This window comes from Ceratosolen solmsi, unplaced genomic scaffold (assembly GCF_000503995.2).
Source record: "Ceratosolen solmsi marchali unplaced genomic scaffold, CerSol_1.0 scaffold57, whole genome shotgun sequence".
Classification (NCBI taxonomy): Eukaryota; Metazoa; Arthropoda; class Insecta; order Hymenoptera; family Agaonidae; genus Ceratosolen; species Ceratosolen solmsi.
The window spans coordinates 3,976,487-3,995,390 of NW_011948427.1; the positions used below are offsets into that span (position 1 = coordinate 3,976,487).

Genomic DNA, 18,904 nt, shown 5'->3' on the forward strand with positions numbered 1-18,904 from the left:
AGATTAGCCGGAAATGAAATATATAAAAGTAATTATCGCAAATTGTGCTTTAAATTTCGGTATCTTTAAATAGAATATATAGTAAACGATCATTGACTTACTAATTGAGTATTGACTATGGATATTGCTATCGATTAATTAATTTAGTTCAATTTAAGTTCTAAAGAATCGACAATAATTATGAATAAATTGAATTTATATGCATTATGATAGTATGTAATGATTTAAAAAACAATTAATTACATGAATACTGTGCAACAAATAAATTATTCAGTATGCGCCATTTCACTTATATATATATATATATATATATATATACGTTTATGTAAAGCTCAAGGTGCATCGAAACAGTTTTTTGTTAATATTTAGCACTGGCTTTACGGCTAAAATATTTAAAGTATAAAAGGCAGCCTTAAACAATCAAAAAGATCAAACGGATTAATTAACAGTCCATCAACTGCACATATCGACGATTCCTCCAGGAATTCCAGACTCATCCTATGCCACATGTTTTCAGTCGTGTTTCCCTTTCTATTGACGGACTTAACGCTCAAACATTAAACCCGCTAAGTGTATTGTCTTTTACTCATCACTTAATGGCTTCGATTAATTTATCGCTTTATTTCTGAAATAATTAAATATAACTGCTTTATAGGATCTTCCCATATTTTTGATAAATGCACGCGCGCTTTGCTCGTGTATGTGCGTATTTTCGCTCACGCATGCAAGTGGCAATGTCGTGAAACTGCGGATAAAAAGTACTCGTTAAAAATAGGAATTGAAAGAAAGAGTGAAAAACAAGTGTTGAGTGCAGACGATCGTTTTGCTGTGAAAGAACGTTTAATTTTTTTCCCCTTCCCCCTTTCACATAAAAACTGAGCATCGCTTTAATCACACCCAGATGTGTCTTTCCACTAGTATTATTCATGCTAGCAGTCGAACGAGTGAAGAATTACTGACGCTAAAAGCTCTCTGTGTCCTCGCTTTTCCATTTTTTTCCCCCCTATTACTTTTCATTACAATCGTCGTCTTCTTAATTTTCCCACTTGTGCTAATAGCACTAACATTCTGGTACTTTTTCAATAACCAGTGCTCTTTTGAATTAATTCCGTTTTCATTTTCCGCTATATCTCAGTCGGGCTTTTTCGTAATTATGCATGATTTTATATTATTTTCATGTACTAGCGTGAGTGCTTTTCAAAATTAATATATTCCGCCAATATCACAAGTATCAATATTTTTATAGTTTATTTTATTTTTCTTAAAAATTTTTCTTTAATTTTTACTTCATACCGTGACCATAAACTCGAATCATAAGCTAATCCGTATTCGTAAATGATTAAAAAAATTGTAAATCATCTATTATCGAACAGTTGATACATTTTACTTTAAAAAATATGATCTGCATAAATGCTAAATCGAAGCTAGAATAATATTTTTTCAATTAAAGATCTGCTTGATTCAATATGATTCGCACTTGGCGCTATATATTTCGTTATTTCTTAATCTAATAAAATATATTTTATACTCGCAACTATAGTTATTATTATACTGATGAATTTTTATTTTATATTTGCAAATACGGTATATAATATAGAGTTTAACTGATATATTAATAATAGCAAAAGTTACTGATTACTTTGATCATTTGCTGTGATAACAATACAAAAATTGTGGCAACATAATTATTGAACTTATAGAATATTATATTATCTAGAATTATTATATTATATTGATTGTTAACAAGTATTATTTTATAGTAATGTAGCCATAATATTTATAAATGTATATTAAAATGATAAAGTTAAATTGTTTTGTGTAATAATTTGTATTATATTAACGAAAATTTTTAAATAAATTTTAAATAAATTTTAAATTATCGATATATCGGTAATATTGTTAATGGTATTCTCATGTCATTCGGCAATGGCATAATATTGAACTGTAACATATCAATAATTTTTCTAAAATTATTAATAAATAGTTGAATAATTATAAATTTAGCATAAATATATAAAATAATATATATTAATTTAAGCGTGATGAGTATTTCAAACTGATACATATATATATATAAAGGATTTCACTTAATACCAATAATAATACAATTTTTTTTAATAATTTAATTAGAATGAGATTAGAAAATTTTTTTACAAGCATCTTATAACAACATTGCCTTTATTCATTAGCTATTCAAATATTCTATCCAAGTTTCATCAAACTTAGTTATATGCAAGTTCAAAAAGTTATCCGAACCCGTGAAAAAATACGTTCTTTAAGAAAAGGAAAAAATTTATTGAATATATATATTAGTTTATTATAGTTGATATGAAATTTATTGAAGTAATTATGAGTGAAATTTGAATAATGAAAGTATGAAATTAATTCAAAACTAATATTGTTATTTTCTGATAATGGAATATAATATAATCCAATCAATAAGCAAAATAATAAATTTTCCTTAAATTTCAGAATATATTATAATGTAAAATGATCATTGATCCTAATGCTTAAAAAGCTGTAGCGTGTGCTTATAGGATAGAAATTTAACTTTATTGAAAAGTCAACCCGTTACTATTAATTCTAACACTGATAATTTAGTAGAAACTCCACACTATCAGCCTAAGCGCCTTCAAAAATAAAGCTTTTCAGGACTTGGAGTTAGTTCTTTTATACGCTTATTCGTGGAGCTTATAAGCTCAAAGTGAAGAGAAAATAGGAGTACGGATCGGGCGAAATGTTCTTGAACGAGAGAAAAGTGCGTCTCCTTCTACTCACCTCTTCACTTACGAACACTTCATTTTAAAAACTATAAGCTAGAAGAAGAAAAAGAAAATGTGAGGATGGAAAGAGCATCACGCCCTCTCTTTGTATTCCTCTTTTGTAAGAGCCTCTAGTAAAACTGGGTGGAAAAAAAGTTTTAGTCAATAAAGCAAACTCCGATATTAAGAAAATTTCTCCTTCTTATCCGTTCATCTTCACTCGTGTTCTTAATCTCTCTCTTATGCTTAGAGAAATCCATACAATAATAAACCATTATTAACGATTTTCAGGATGTGAATAAGAAATGTAAATTAACTATAATTGTTCGTTAATTTTAAGATTCAGTTAGTGTTGCGAATAATTATTCAACTGCTCGCAATATAAGTCAAATGCATTTTCTTGACATAAAATCAATATACTGTAGCGCAATGAAAGGACATAATATTTAATATCGTGTTATATCTATTGGAGAAAGTGTCTAGGAGGTAAAAACTCGTTGCTTTCAGTCAACAGCACGTAAGTCTGGACTGCATCTGAGCAGTTGCAACGCGTAATTCTTTTTATCTCGTTGTAAATCGCATGGCAAAAACAGGCGACGAAGCAACATGTGTCACATGGCCGACTTCATTCGAATTCGTTATTTTTTCATTCTTTTGATTAAAACGTACGACTCAAAATTTTCAATTTTTATTCGCATATTTTATTTATTTATTAATTTATTTATTTAAATAAAGTTGTTTTTGTACTTTAATTGAGATCAATCATTTCAGCAAACCAAACCATACATTTCGCAAACGTGGAATTAAAGTTAGTCTAGTATACGTTTTTAATAAAATATCATAATTTAATGCATTCTACTAAATACAAATCATTTTGTTATATCAGCTTATTTATCAAAGTTATAAATTTTAATTTATCAGAAATTTCATCCGAATATAAAAAAATGTATTATTCAAGAGTACATTTGGCATTATTTTCTATAACTTTGAAATAAACACAATAAACACAACGCAATAAGTAATAAATAGAATATACGTATAATTGTAATGAGATTACGAATACAAATAATATATAAAAGATTTATAGTTGGAAAAATATTGATTTCTTTAAATCTAATATGTAAGTTTTCCCGTAATAAATACTTATCTGTTATATTCTTATATATATATGTATATCATAGTAAACCCCTCAAATATTTTCAATTCGTTTACGTTTTCTCTTCGCTTTATTCTTTCTACATGCTATCTGCCACGGTTTTATCTGTAAAGCTCAACGACTTTTATTGACTATTTATATTCTTACTTGTAAATTATCATCTCTCTTTTTCATTTTCTCCTTCATTCTTCTTGTTCGATACTAAAACTGCTCTTATATTTTCTCCGATCCTCGACTTCTCCTACCTTCATCTTACCCGTTTTCTCCTTACCTATTTGTGTGCAATCCAACCCTTCCACCTCAATCGTATCTTAAATTCAGCCAAACTTTTCTTTTTTGCTTATCTAACTAACGCGAATATGCGAAGAAAATAAAAAACAGCATTTGTCGCAAACCGGTCGAGCTTCAATGTCCGTACAATAAAATACATATTAATTACTGTAGTATAACATGTACATACGAGTAATTTTATGAGTGGATAAATTATTTCTTCTCATTAAAATTATTTTGATATGTCATTTGTATGCCTAACAATGTTCAGCAGAATTTAATAGCAGAATGGATGTTCAAAATTATTATAACGTAAATGTATTGCCGTGGAAAATTTATTATATTAGTTATAATAAAAGCCAATTAATAATGTTTTTCATCATTTGAATTTGTACATAGTTTATCGTAATATATGTTTGTAATAATTTGTATTTAATGTATTTTATTTGAGTATCAATTAGATCACCGTAAAAATTAATTAAATTAAAATACATGCAATATCGTATTGCAATATACATAAAATGTTAAAGAAAAGTTAGGAAAAATGAAACTTTTTTGATATTATAATATTTATAAAAGCTTAAACAATAGAAATAATTCAAATACACGAGTCAATGTTTTTATTTTTATAAAACATGATATGTTTTTTTTATTATATTTATATGAACTCCTAAGTTCATATAATAATAAAAAATATGTTAAAAAGTAAGGTAAGGTAGTTCGGGATATTGGTATTAAATACTCCTAAGTATTTAATACCAATATCCCGAACTACCTTACCTTACTTTTTAACATATTTTTTATATAACTTTTGTTTGCATTTGGAAAATAAAGGGAAATAAAACTTGAAGAACCAGACACGGGAAAGCAAAATCAACAAACTACCTCAACTAGCATATGTTATTATCTACTTTTGCATGCAAAGTATTATTTTGGTTTTTTTTTGTCTAATGTGAAAAAATCATGTAATAATTAAGTAATGAATTTTTTTAACATTTCATATCTAACATGTTAAAAATTTATTAAACATATTAAACGTCATCAAATTTATAAAATAAATTATTTTATTTTAAAATAAATTAGGTAAAAAGAGAAGTGTATTATTATACCAACGGCATTGCTTATGTAATATCAATCTTTATTAAAAATGGTATAATTTAATTTTTCAATAATTCATTGCAGCACTTATTCATATGTATTACCAAGTAAGAAATAAATTTTTATTATTAGTATTATTATATAAATTATATATATATATATATATATATATATATATATATATATATATATATATAGATTAGTATTATTATAATACAAAGTTCTTTGCACTAGTATTATATATATATATATATATATATTATATGATGTAATGAAAGTTGATAATGGACATGAGTGGATAATTCCAGTACTTGTTAAAATAAATCAATAAGAAGATTAATACTAAACTCTAGTTAACTAAACGAAACTAAACTAGCTAACGAAACGGTTCTTGTACAAAAATTCATACTAAAACGCCACAGTTATTATTGTATATCATTTTTTTTACCACATTGTTGAATTTAAAATGGTACAATGTGTACTGTGTAAAAAATTGAGTGGAGACACGTAAATATAGGAATATGGCTTAAAAACACTCATTCGCAATTTTAATTTACTTCTATGTCTATCCGTGTGTGGCCCGGTTTTTTTTTCCGCTTTATAAGCGAATCTAGTTATAACAGTTTTTCGAGTAGCCTACGTCCGCGAGTACGAAATTTGTCTTCCGGCATCAATGGATACCTTCAGAAATTTAGAAGATGAGTTTGTTATCGAAATGAACAATGCGAATGTCTGAGTACATCTTATGGTTTTCGACAGACGTTGGCTAAATTTTAGAAATAACTACTGGTAATAAATTATTATTCATTATAAATCTATATAACTTATAAAAAATAGTTTGTAAGAAGGGAATGTTTTTATTTAAGAGTTAAAATATTGAAACACGAATACAAATAAACTTTCATGAATAATTTGCATGCAATGAATGTGACATGATATTTTTATTTTTATTTTTATATAAAAAAATTAATTTTATTATCGCTTGTAGTTGAAGTAATGTAGCATTTCTATGTTTTTTTTTGTAGACAGAGCATTTATAATTTAGTCTATTAGGTTTTCGAATAAAATAACTTCTTTAAATCTTATATAATCAACTTACAACGAAATATAATATAAATTGTAAGAATTATATAGAAAATTGAAATTAATAAAAGTATATAACGTAATGGCTCTTTCATAAAGTTCTGAAATAGATTTAATTTTCAATGAATTGTATGCATCACTTGTATAGAAACGATTGACAATTCGCTGATAATTATACTTGACCAATTCTTTATAGTTTCATTGCAAACTAAAAAAAAGGAATATTCGACATTGGTTATTCCTAATTTCACGTCATTTTATGATAAGTTAATAATTTCTATAAATACATTGGATATTTTATTGTAAAGTAATAAATGTATTCGTTTTAATACACAATGTTCAGTGTTTATGTTTATTTTTCACTGTGCAAAAGACAATTGAAAATGGCATCGTATATAACATTTAAGTATGTAAATATATCTCAATTAAAAATCCTAAAACAAACACTAATAATAATTTTTAAAACAATTAATATTTTATTCGATATATATATATATATATATATATATAAAGGTTCAATCTAAAGAAATAAAATGGAAAAACTATAAATATTGAAAATTTGTATAAAGTATAAGTGTATATGTATAAGTATAGTATAAGTATAAGCGAAGTATAACCATTTTATAATTATTCAATATATAGAGTAAATAATTGTAAATTTATCGAATAAACAATCTTTTAAAATTCATACAAACGGATCGTCACAGAATATACTGTAAAATTGTTAAAGATTCATTAAAACTGATTATTGGATTATTATTGAAATATTATCGGAGTAATGTAATTAAAACTTCAAATTTAATTTAGCATTTCGAATTACTTTCTCATAATAAAACAATTAATTGAATATCCAACTTTTAGAGAGGTCTGAAAGTAATTGAGAACAGACTTAAATATTTCCTCCGTTGGTTAGTTTTAAGTCAAAAGGTGGCGCTGCCGAACATTTTAAATCCATATTCCCTCGTTCTAGACGCATGCGCGCCCTTCAATCCCCATTCCGCGACACATATCGTCGACTCGGTTGGAAGTGAGGAAATACGCGGAACACGAGAACCAGCTTAAGCGAAGGCATCAGAGAGTGGAGACACAGACGTCGTCGAAAGGTGCGCGGCTTCTACACTGCTTTCTCCTAACAAGTAATACATTCATTTGTCTCTTTCTCTCCCTCTCTCTCTCTCTCTCTCTCTCTATATATATATATATATATATATATATATATATATAAATTTATATATATATATATATATCTATTTCTATCTATCTATCTCATCCTCGCACTCTTCCTCATTCACTCTCTCTCTCTCTCTCTCTCTCTCTCTCTCTCTCACTCTCTCTCTCTCTCACTCTCTCTCAATCTCCATCTCTCTTCACGCACGCATACACAGTAGTAGGAGCAATAGTGCCGTGCGAGTGCAAAGTCGGATATTTAGGGGAGTGCGATTAAGTGCCGACGCTTGGCTCGTATCACGCCTAGCTTCCGGAGCCGAGCTAATCCAGATGTGAGGATACATCACGTTGTTATCCATAATTCGCCGACAGACGTCGTCGGGGAGAGAGTTGGGAAGTAACGAATCGTCGGCCCCCGAGTCGCAGTACAAGGCACACAGACGGCCGACACGTCGTCGCGCCCCAGTAAACGAAAGTTGCGAGGAACGAGAGGGCGGCCGGATAAGTTCGGTAAGTGCGGTGGGCTGCCGCCGCCACCATGGCCGCACAGAGTAGTAGCAGCAGCACCAGCAGCAACAGCAACAACAACAGTAACAGCAACAGCAACAGCAACAGTAACAGCAGCGAAAGCAGCAGCAACAGCAGCAGCAGAAACAACAACAGCAACAGCAGAGAGTCTCTCCACAACGAGGAACAACAGCAGCAGCAACGAGGCAAGACGGATGATTTTGAGGTTAGGGCCGACTCCGAGCCAACGACCGATAAAGGCGGCAACTTTTACGAGAAGCTGCGCCGAGGCTGGTTGCGAACCACCGCACCTAAGGATGTCGTCGTCGATGACTCAGAAATGGTCGTGGAACAAACGGGATCGGCGCTTAATATACGAATACCTTATTCATCCGACGGCATGACCTGGACATGGACTTTTGAAGTCGCGACTCATGGTAAGACACAACCGGAATTACGCTATTCGTGAGATTGTTATTACGTAGATGTGATTACTTAGAAATTGATAAATCCGTGATATTTTTTTATATTTAACATGGAATTTGTGCATAAAAGTGACGTTTGTGTACATACAACTGACGGTATTATTGTTATTGTTTACACGAGCATAGGGTCTATTGATACACTAGCGCCAACGGTTGTTAGGCACTTTCAATTTGAAATTTATCTATAATTATTAACTGGTAGATTTAAAATTTTCAAACGTTAGAGAGTGTTAATTTTTTCTTTCGCAAACTGCCATTTTGCCTTTGTTATAGGAGTAATATAACCAATTATGTAAACACGTGTTCATGAGCATGTGTTAAATATAGAATAGTACTAAAATAATAAGGAGCACGGATTTTGCCGTTTAAGAAATAATGTATAAACTAATCTTAAACATTTTATAAGTTTTTCGGACATGCATGTGCATTTATTTATAATGTTAATTTTTCGATTAAGAACATTTTTTTTTTTTTATTAATAGGTGATTTTAATCGAATGTTTATATATTACAATAATAGATTCAAATTAAATTAAAATTGTTAATTGATTACGCATGTTATTGTACAATGTTAAATCAATGCTTAAGCATACCAATTAAGATAATATTATGAAATATTAATATTGACAATTTCAAAATATAATGATAATAATGTTATACATGAAAACTCTCAATTATAAATATTATTTAGATTAGCAAGATATATTATAGCTGAGTAGTATTGATTTATGTATTATTACAATATATATTTCAATGACTGAAATATAAATTTTGAAATATATAGTTTCAGCGGTAGTTTTGCAATTCAACCATTCTCTGTAATAATAAGAAATATTTATTTCCTTTTCAGATACAAAGTACCTCAAAAACATAAGCCTTGTATTAGATAGCCACCAAGAGAATTTTAGAATTAAGTCGATTATTAATGACATGGTTTGCTGCAAAAACCTGTCTATTCAAGAATTTGTGATAAATAAGTCTATAGATGATATATCCAACCCTTCGGTTTATATGGTGGAGATTGAGTTTAGAGCAGCTAACACGGGTACTTATTGTCAGGATGTAATCTTTAGTTTCAACGATGGACCAGCAGTGCGTCGTCAGCTCTGCGTTGATTGTGTGTTGATAGAGGACCTTAATCGTCTAGAGGCAGCACGCGAATATCTGCTATATCTTACCCAGCAGAGCTCTCACGGGCAGAAAACACAGATAGTACCGTTTAAATCACCTTTTGTACCAGAACGAGAGGCCCGGGAGGATAAGCTATGTCAGTTCTATCCTAAACCTGAACTTAATACCTTCTTCTTAACCCACACTACGTTAAAAGAAACTGGCCTCGATCCAAAGAACTACAGGAGGAGGCTACATGAATTGGTCAGTATCGAGGAAATGGCTAGATGCGAACAAATTGCACGATATAACGAAGTCACTGAGCTCAGACTATCGAACAACTACATACTTGCATCGGATACAGATGGCTCTACAGTTGCTAAGTACGCAGCACCTGGAGAATTATTTGCTCAGGTAAATTAAATAAACATAATATATTTACCATATTGACATAGAATCGCTGTATTTCTAATAGGTAAGACTTTAAGTGCTAAGGTATACGATTAATAAATTTGAATATAAATTTATGCAATAAATTTACAGTCTATACTTCTTGCTTTCATTAAAAGTAATAATATTAATAATAAAGCCATAGTAATAATTATAGCAAATTAGTCAGACTTAAAATAATTAAGCTATTAGTAGAGCACATTATTAATCGGTAGGATTTTTAATTCTACAATTATAATAATAAATCCTATGCAGTGTATAAAAGTAAGCAATGTGTATGAAATTATTGCATTCAATGAGCTTTTGTAAGAGTAATTCTTTCATATACTGCACCACAGTATATTTATAACTAAGCTACGGCTTAAATAAAAATTGACAATCAAAATAATAATAAGATGAAGATATATTAGTAGATCGCTATCTTATTAAGAAATACTGCAACGATGCAGAATATTATCGAATTTAAATAATAGAAAATCCCGGTTAAATTACACCAGGACTCAGAAATTGTCTATTTAAGATGTTTATAACGATGCCTGATGATAATAATAATAATGATAATGCGCGATTGTCAAAAATATTTAAACGTAGATATGATATAATGTTAGAAATAGAATTAGTAGATGCTAGTGTTGCTCGCGTAAAAGGCGCTAGATCAGGACAAAAGAAAAGAACGAAAGCATAATGTCTTCTTAGTTACCGCTGGGTCGCGAGGTCTCGGAGGACACGAAAAGTGGCCGGTTATTGCTACGCAGCTGCAACAGTCTACTCGTTCAGAAGATAAACTTTGACGAGGGCCAAGGCAGTCGGCCCACCCTAAGCGACAAGATATTCGAGGCCCACATCGAGGACAAGTGTAACCACACGATTTACACGCGGCTGTCGAAGGAGTGCGTGGAGCATCTCGGGCTAGTGATCGACACCAACGTCAAGATGCACGTGCAGTTCGTGATGAATCGCACGCCCTTCTGCGAGTGGCGGCGAGCCATCGACGCGCTGCCGGATACGAGGCTCATATTCCCCGAATCGCGTATCAATAGGCAGGTGAACTTTGATTGGATGCCCAAGTGGAAACACAACTTTAAAAACTTTCGACTTAACGAGCGGCAGAAGGTGCCGGTTGCCCTTATGATGGCGCCCGACACCGAAATCCTACCGCCAATTCTCATACTCGGGCCATTCGGCACTGGCAAGACCTCGACGATCGCCCAGGCTCTTAGGATTCTTTTGGTTAACGATAGGACGAGCAGAGTTATACTCTGTACACACAGCAACAGTGCCGCAGATTTGTACGTGAAGGACTTCTTCGATGTCTGGTATAAGGAAACGAACGATCCTAGACTAAAGCCTTTAAGGATCTACTACAAAGGGCGCGTGAGAAATACGGTGAGGAGACCTTATTATGTTGCTTATCATTTTCTTCATACTCGATGAGACCTTTTGTGCCCGTACTTAACAGTCGATATTATTATTATTATTATTATTGTAATTGTAATTGTAATAATTATTTTATTTTATTTTATTTTTAATTTTTTTTTTATGTCATAAATATCTATGTAGCGTTAAAGTAGCTATTTTGTCCATAAAAACACTTTTAGCTAAGATTTTTGAAACGGGACGGATTGCCTAAACGAAGATCACTGAACGAGTCTGATACTATATAAAATTTTCCTTGGCTATGACCGTTCATAGGTTATTAATATAAAGTCGATCGACATCATTGTGTGTGAAATTAATCGAGGGCGATAGTTATTTTGCACGGGAAAAGTGTTTTCGTCGAGTAAATGTCGCAAGACGAAGAAAAAGAAAGGAATGCTCTGCTCTTTTTGAAAAGGTTCACGCAACGGTGCGCGAGTACTGCCCATCGGATGAAAATGGACGCTTCCGGGATCCCACGAGCGACGACATCGCCAACTGCGGTCTAGTTATTTCGACTCTCGCGACTTCTAGTTACCTGACCGCCCTGGACCTACAGCCTAGCCACATAATTGTGGACGAGGCGGCCCAGGCGCTCGAGTGCGAGGTTCTCGCTTGTCTAGCCCTGGCCACGGAACGGACGAGGATAATTCTTGCTGGAGACCAAATGCAGCTCGCCCCCGAGGTCTACAGTGATCTGGCGAGAGAGCGGGGCCTCGGTATGAGTCTCCTCGAGAGGATCCATCTAACGTATGAGCCAGGACATCCCTGCAGGATACAACTCTGCAAGAACTACAGGGCACACGCGGATATTGTAAAGTTGACCTCGGACCTGTTTTACGGAGGGGAGATCGAAGCGGGTGCAACATTGCCTAGACACCCGACTTACAGTCCATTGACGTTCTACGCCTGCCAAGGCATCGTCATGCAGGTAAAAATCATTGATTGCAATTGTATGGTCAACGCATATATGTTACGGTAGAAGGTAGTAGAGGTATATGATGCACGTTACGAACGTTTTTATATAAAGACTTGTCGTACACATGTCAGGCTACGAATCCTCCCGTAGCTCCGTGTCTTACCAGTTAGGCAATTGCCGCTCCCTTATAAAAGCTCTACAACGCCCTATGAACCTAATGGGCGGACAAATAAACAAAAACAAACTGAGAAACAAGCCGAACGCGTAAACAGCGACGAAATACCTGCGCAGGGCTCCAACTCAACTGGTTATTACAACAACATGGAGGCATACGAGATCGCGGAGCGCGTTGCTGAACTACGGAGAAGTTGGCCGACGGAGCAGTGGGGACCTTATGGGGAGGGCTCGATCGGCGTTCTCGCCCACTACGCGGAGCAGGTGCTACGCATTCGTAGCGAGCTGCGCAACCGGAGGCTCTTTAACGTCTCGGTGGAGCGCGTCCTCAACGTCCAAGGAAAGCAGTTCACGGCGATCTTTATTAGCGTGGTGCGCACACGCCACTGCAGTCGTCACTCGGCCGAGAGGCAGCTCAGCGACTACGGCTTCCTCACGAATCCCAGGCTACTCAATACGGCGGTTACGCGAGCCAAGAGCCTCGTCGCCGTCGTCGGAGATCCGGTCGCTCTTCTATCTATAGGTAAGTGACACTGGCTCTTTCTTCCCCATACAAACTTCCCTCCGATGTGCCATTCGTTTTCCTTTATTTTCATTTTCCCACGCTACGTTCTTCTTTCTTTCTTTCTTTCTTTCTTTCTTTCTTTCTTTCTTTCTTTCTTTCTATCTATCATGCTCGATGAGCCTTCCTCCCTCCCTCCCTCCTCTCTAACGACTCGCAAAAGCATATAAAGTGTCGTTGGAGTAGTAACGCATGTTGGCGCGTGTACATAAACAGGTTCGTGTAGCGAGCACTGGCGCCGCTATCTACGCTCAGCCAGTGTCCACGGGATCGACGCTCAGGAATTGGACTTTCATCTCAACCAAGTACAAGACATGCCGACGACGCCGGCGCTCAATCCCCTCGCTAAGGAGTTCGTACCGAGGAATGGAACTCAGACGGACAATCCATACTGGATCGAATACGTCCCTATGCCTATCAATTATCCAGTTATACACTGCACCGTGGAAACCGGCGGCCTGTTGTGAGGCTGTGACTGGGAAAACAAGGGATTCTGATTATTGACGACTACGAGGGCGCTTTATACTTAGTTATTAAGGGCAATCAAGGATTTAAACAAAAAAAAAAAATAAATAAATAACAAAACAAATTAAAAAAAAAACAAAAACAAAAGACAAAACGAAACAAAAAAATTGTAATAAATAAAGTATAATTTATAGTACCAGACAAATAAGAGAATTATGTCGCTTTTACACTTGTGTTCCCTAGAATTTTCGAATTTACTTTTATTACTATTTGTTATCTTATGGACTTTCCTCTGTGACTGTTTTGCTTTTATTCTTAAAACAAATTCTCCCCCCCCCCTTCATACACACGAAAATATGTAACATTTAGAAACGTCCATTCCTATGTATTATAACTGTAATCATTGTAATGTAATTGACAAAGAGATTCGTCGAATAAATATAGAGTGTAAGTTGTTCTAAAAAGTGCTGCTTATATATGTATACCTTACCCCCCCTTTTTTTTTTTTTGAACAATTTTTAAATAATGAAGAAGAAAAAAAAGATAACTGATTCGTTGCTTTTGTTCGAAGAATTTACTACTTGTAAATGTAGAATGATAAAAATAGTAATTATGCGCGCCATTATATTATTTATCTAATATTGTTTTACACTTCTATCGCAATACTATTAAGGGATATAGAGCAAATTCTTCACCATTACTCCTTATGGGATTTTGTTTCTTTTATTTCTTTTTTTTTTCATCGCATTTTTGTTCGCAAAAATTGATGTCAAAGTTAATTGAAATACATTTTGAATTTCAAATTTACGGTATTATACGCATAATAATATAGACATTAATCTGTTATTACAAACATTGGAGGAGAAGTTTCATTAGACGCTTGCATTTTAAAACCAGGTGATTTAAAATTGCCTAAGCCACGATGAAAATAAACGTCTTCCGAGATTGCTGCGCATCTAACAAGTTATGAATGTATGGTAATACTTACTAAAATAGATTACTTAAGAGAGTAACCGATCAATTATATAATAATAATTATTATTATTATGTCATTTATTAATCTATTGACCAATGTTTTCGTATTACGGAAATCTTGAGGCTTATTAAGTATGTTTAAAAATTCATGTTAAATTCCACTTAATTTTCATGCGCGTAGTTTTTTTTTTTTAATAAAGTCGAGAAAGTTATGAAAATTGATATTGCCAAATAACCATTCAAATAAATATTTGTTTAAAAATATTACTCTAAACAAATTTTAAAATCAATTTATATAAATGTGCCAGTATTCGTGATATCCCTGTGCAATATAATAGTAATTAAAATTTAAAAACAATATCAGTTATTAACGATGAAACTTGTTAAAAGCGTTTCACGAATTTCACTTCAACTTCGATTGTTCCAACCATTAAATGTTATAATTTACGTAATTTATAAAAATTTATACAGTTTCATATTTTATATTGCTTTCCAAGTAATTAATTATTTTTTAACTTATACGTATCGAGTCTGAAATTTATAATTTTTTTTTAAGTATTATAACGATGGACTCTTAGTCAATAAAGTATTTTTTTACAATCTACTTTTAATCTTTAAAGAGTAGTTGTAAGCAGAAAAAATTACGAGAGAGAGAGAGAGAGAGAGAGACTCGGTAAATATAAGCCATTTTGAAAATCGGAGCAAGTTTTTGAAGCAAAATAACTGCTCAAAAAGTCATATGAAATCGAAGCAACGCGATGAGCCGTATTGACTATTAATTTGCCAATTCGTCACGTGCTATCCTACTCTATATGCTATTAAGCGCGTACGTGCGTTTTAGAGGCTGAGAATAATCGTCGGACGAGTAGAGTTCGCCGTTAAAAAGCTCCGACGACAAATCCGCTTAAAAGTGAGTCGAACGGAAGATGCACTTGCCGTCGGTCAGCTCGTTGCATGGAATTTAAAGCGATGCGCGTTTTACATGTGCACATGGAGCCGTTAAGGCGCGTGTCGGAAATTATCGGGAGTCGGTTAACGGGGCTGTCACGGAAGAGGCGAACATTGCCTCGTCGAGCGCGCTCGTGTTCGACATCCGGAACGAATTTTCACCAACCCTCCTTCCTTCTCCATCCTATAGCTACGGCGGCATCTACTATACATCTATTTCTTATTTGCCTTGCTTTTCCGAGTTTCTTATCATGTCCTTTTCACGCCACGGTCACCTCGACCGCCCCCTCGGCTGTTGGCTCGTTTTTTTTTCTTTTAAATATCAAGATGGTGGTCATTGTGATTTTTCGCATGACTACACGGGATGTTCGAGCCGATATTTCAATTACAATGTGTTGACTACACTGAAAAACTCTGTGCTCCGTGCTGTTAAGACGAGTATTTCAAATCCACTCTCATTGCGTAAGGCATATTTATATTAAAAATGCATTTAATATTGCCTTTTAATATTTTTAGTACAGTTGGTACTTTTACGTTTCAATCATCGAATCATTATGATACGGCTAATTTAAAGAATCGACAATATAAGCAAAAGATTTATCAATCGTGTATATCAGCTCGTATCTTATAAGCATATGCGTGAAAAGGTATAGAAGTATTTAATTGTTTAAGGTCGGTAAATTTACGAAATCATTTTCTGTAGCATTCGAGGGACAATATTCGCAAGTGAAAATAATATTAGCAAATATCTCTTCAAATATTTGTTCCTAATACACCGAAACACACGCACCGAAACATATATATAAATATGTACATATTTGTTGCACCTTTGCTTTTAATACAAAGTCCCCTTTATACAATTCATCATTGAATTAAATTCAACAATTAGTCAATGCATTATTTTAACTTGATAAAATACGGAAAATTATAAATTCGTGGTTAAAAGAAACTTTCATATAAAAGTATGCAAATCAAAATATGAATTTTATCTTATATACTATTTTTAAATTACTCATATGTTGTATTAATTTTTTTAAGGAAATTTTTAATGATTAAAGAATGCTTTTGTATTGGAGAAGTCAGTGATAAATATTATCAATCTTAGTTTCAAGTTAAGTTTGTATGACTAATTTCATGCTTCGAAAAGGCATATTTTTGACACTATGATGATATCTTTACTTTTAAAAGCTATCATTTACTAAAAAATCGTTGACAGACGGGAAAAAGAGAGCAATTTGGAAACTACAAATCCAAATAAAAGCCTAGCCTCTAACGAACGAAAAATAAAAATCATAAATAATCAATCACCACCAATCTACAATTATCAATTAATTTCAATTAACACAATCAATTTTATCAATTAAAGCACTCAAGCTACGAAGAAATTATGCTTTTTAAGATTTTTTATAAAAATAAAAAAAAAAGTATTGCTAAAGAGTTATATGGAATTTGTCATATCTTGAGCTAAGCAACAAATTTATTTATATAGCGTTTTTATTAAAAAAAAAAAGAAAGAAAACCTACTACTTATGTTTGATAGTGCCCAACCAGTTTATAAATAAGCTAAAGAATCAGAGATTTTGTTTAATACTATTTTTGATATTCATTTATGTAAAAATCATTGAATTATTTTTAGGATAAGAGAATATGAGGCTGATAGAGTGAAAATACTTTTTGATACAATAAATATAAAAATAATAATTAACATTTAAGTAAATAGATGAGAATATGATAATTGAAGTTATGTTACTAGCTAAATTTTAAAAAAAATTATTTTCAGAACAGCGCATTAAATGCTTCAGAAATATTAATATGGTTGTAGAGACAAGAAAAAATGTTCCCGATATATTTGTTTAATATTAAATCATCTTTCTTCTTAGACTTATTTAATACTAATGAAAATAATTTAATTTTAAAAACTTAGAACTGTATTATATTCATAAAAATAATGGGCAAATTAAATATTAAAAGGATATACGTATTTTCAAAATATGCACGTTACCCAATAGTTCACAATACTCCTTAATTACGCATCATCCAATATTAGGACTTTCGAAGAAAAATTTAAACGTGTATTTAAATCATTATTATATGTAAAATGTGTATAGTAGGAAGAAAATTTCGATTCCGACGATATATAATTTTACTCAAGAATTAGTCGGAAATACGCAAATTAATATTGTAATGGAGATTTTAAAGCGAATAGCCGTTAAAGAGCTATAACAAAGTCATTTTAAAAATACTTGAAATCATTAAGCACTTGGCTATACCGCTCTTTTGTATGATCTGGTAAAAAATTTTTCAACAAAATGTCGCGGTTAAAATTCTCATCCAAGTAACGTTCTGAAATTCTCAACGACGCTCGAATACTTTCGTAGCTTCTGATAAGCCTGCATCGTTTTTTCTTCCTCCGCTTCCTCCCTACTTCCTTGCCCGATTTCCTTGTTTCTGTTACATTCAACACAGGCGCACTTTTGCCTTTTCTCTGGATTCCGCCTTTTCTTCTTTTCGTCCGTTTTTTATTTCGTTCGCTGGATGGTTTCCGTGTCCTGGGTTACGGAGTTTGAATTACGCGCTCGGACGCACACTTCGCGAGTTTCGCGTTTGCGATGCGTCTGGCAATGAATCGCACGCGAGCCGATTGTTTCGATTTTCCAATTTATTTTTCGCATCTTCGTTTCGACTTGTTACGGAGGATTTCCTCCTCACTTACTTTCCTGAAATTCCAGAACGTGATCTGGGCCATTGATGAATTTTCTCTATTTGATACAATTTTTGCTGATGTAATTTTTAAATTTTCTGCCCTTCATTCATCATGTAATGTATATTACTTAAGAAAATTATGTTAATTTTAGGTATTTATATATTAATTCGTTCGTATTCATCGTATTTGTATTACGATAGGGAATATTGATTTGCAAATGATTCATTCTTAACTACTCGATCTCGTTGTCACGAAAATAAACAATGATAGATTTATATAAAAAATAGTGCATTAATTGGTATTAGCAACAATTGTCATTATTATTTTGCCAATCGTTGCACTTGTGTTTCCTTAATCCGATGCTTCTCATTGTAATTTATATTTAATATTATATATATATATATATATATATATTATATTATATAATATAATATACTGAATGTAAAAGAATGATGATTGTTTGATGTCGGAATTACTAAAGTTTTTAAAAAGAAATTTGCTCTAGTTATTTTATAATTGTGAAATAATAGTCCTTTCATTTATATTATACCTTTGGCTAAGACGTAGAATAAACATTTTAATACTATGTGCTTCTACAAGAAAAAAAAATTAAATAAATGCAACGTAATTTCATTGATTTTGTTAACATATTTT

The 18,904-nt window shown here is 32.4% G+C and overlaps 2 protein-coding genes across 2 annotated transcripts in view; one reads left to right on the top strand and one right to left on the bottom strand.

Annotated features, from left to right (window-relative positions):
- The window catches only part of PH4alphaEFB (prolyl 4-hydroxylase subunit alpha-1), a 75,090-nt gene that overhangs the window by 51,062 nt on the left and 5,124 nt on the right, over positions 1 to 18,904 (bottom strand). The gene's annotated exons all lie outside the window — the stretch shown is intronic.
- LOC105363442 (probable helicase with zinc finger domain) lies at positions 7,707 to 13,714 on the top strand. The gene is made up of 6 exons (XM_011501130.1): positions 7,707 to 8,480; positions 9,378 to 10,051; positions 10,784 to 11,473; positions 11,922 to 12,434; positions 12,714 to 13,119; positions 13,375 to 13,714. Exons 1-6 carry the CDS (start codon positions 8,075 to 8,077, stop codon positions 13,623 to 13,625), a joined length of 2,940 nt encoding a protein of 979 aa, XP_011499432.1. The 5' UTR covers positions 7,707 to 8,074; the 3' UTR covers positions 13,626 to 13,714.

Bases quoted from the DNA above. Each gene is read 5' to 3' on its own strand.
- LOC105363442 (XM_011501130.1), top strand. From the start codon at position 8,075: ATGGCCGCACAGAGTAGTAGCAGCAGCACCAGCAGCAACAGCAACAAC. The intron at 11,474-11,921 runs GTGAGGAGACCT...CTTTTTGAAAAG, and splicing joins AAGGGCGCGTGAGAAATACG to GTTCACGCAACGGTGCGCGA. The intron at 12,435-12,713 runs GTAAAAATCATT...ATACCTGCGCAG, and splicing joins GCCAAGGCATCGTCATGCAG to GGCTCCAACTCAACTGGTTA.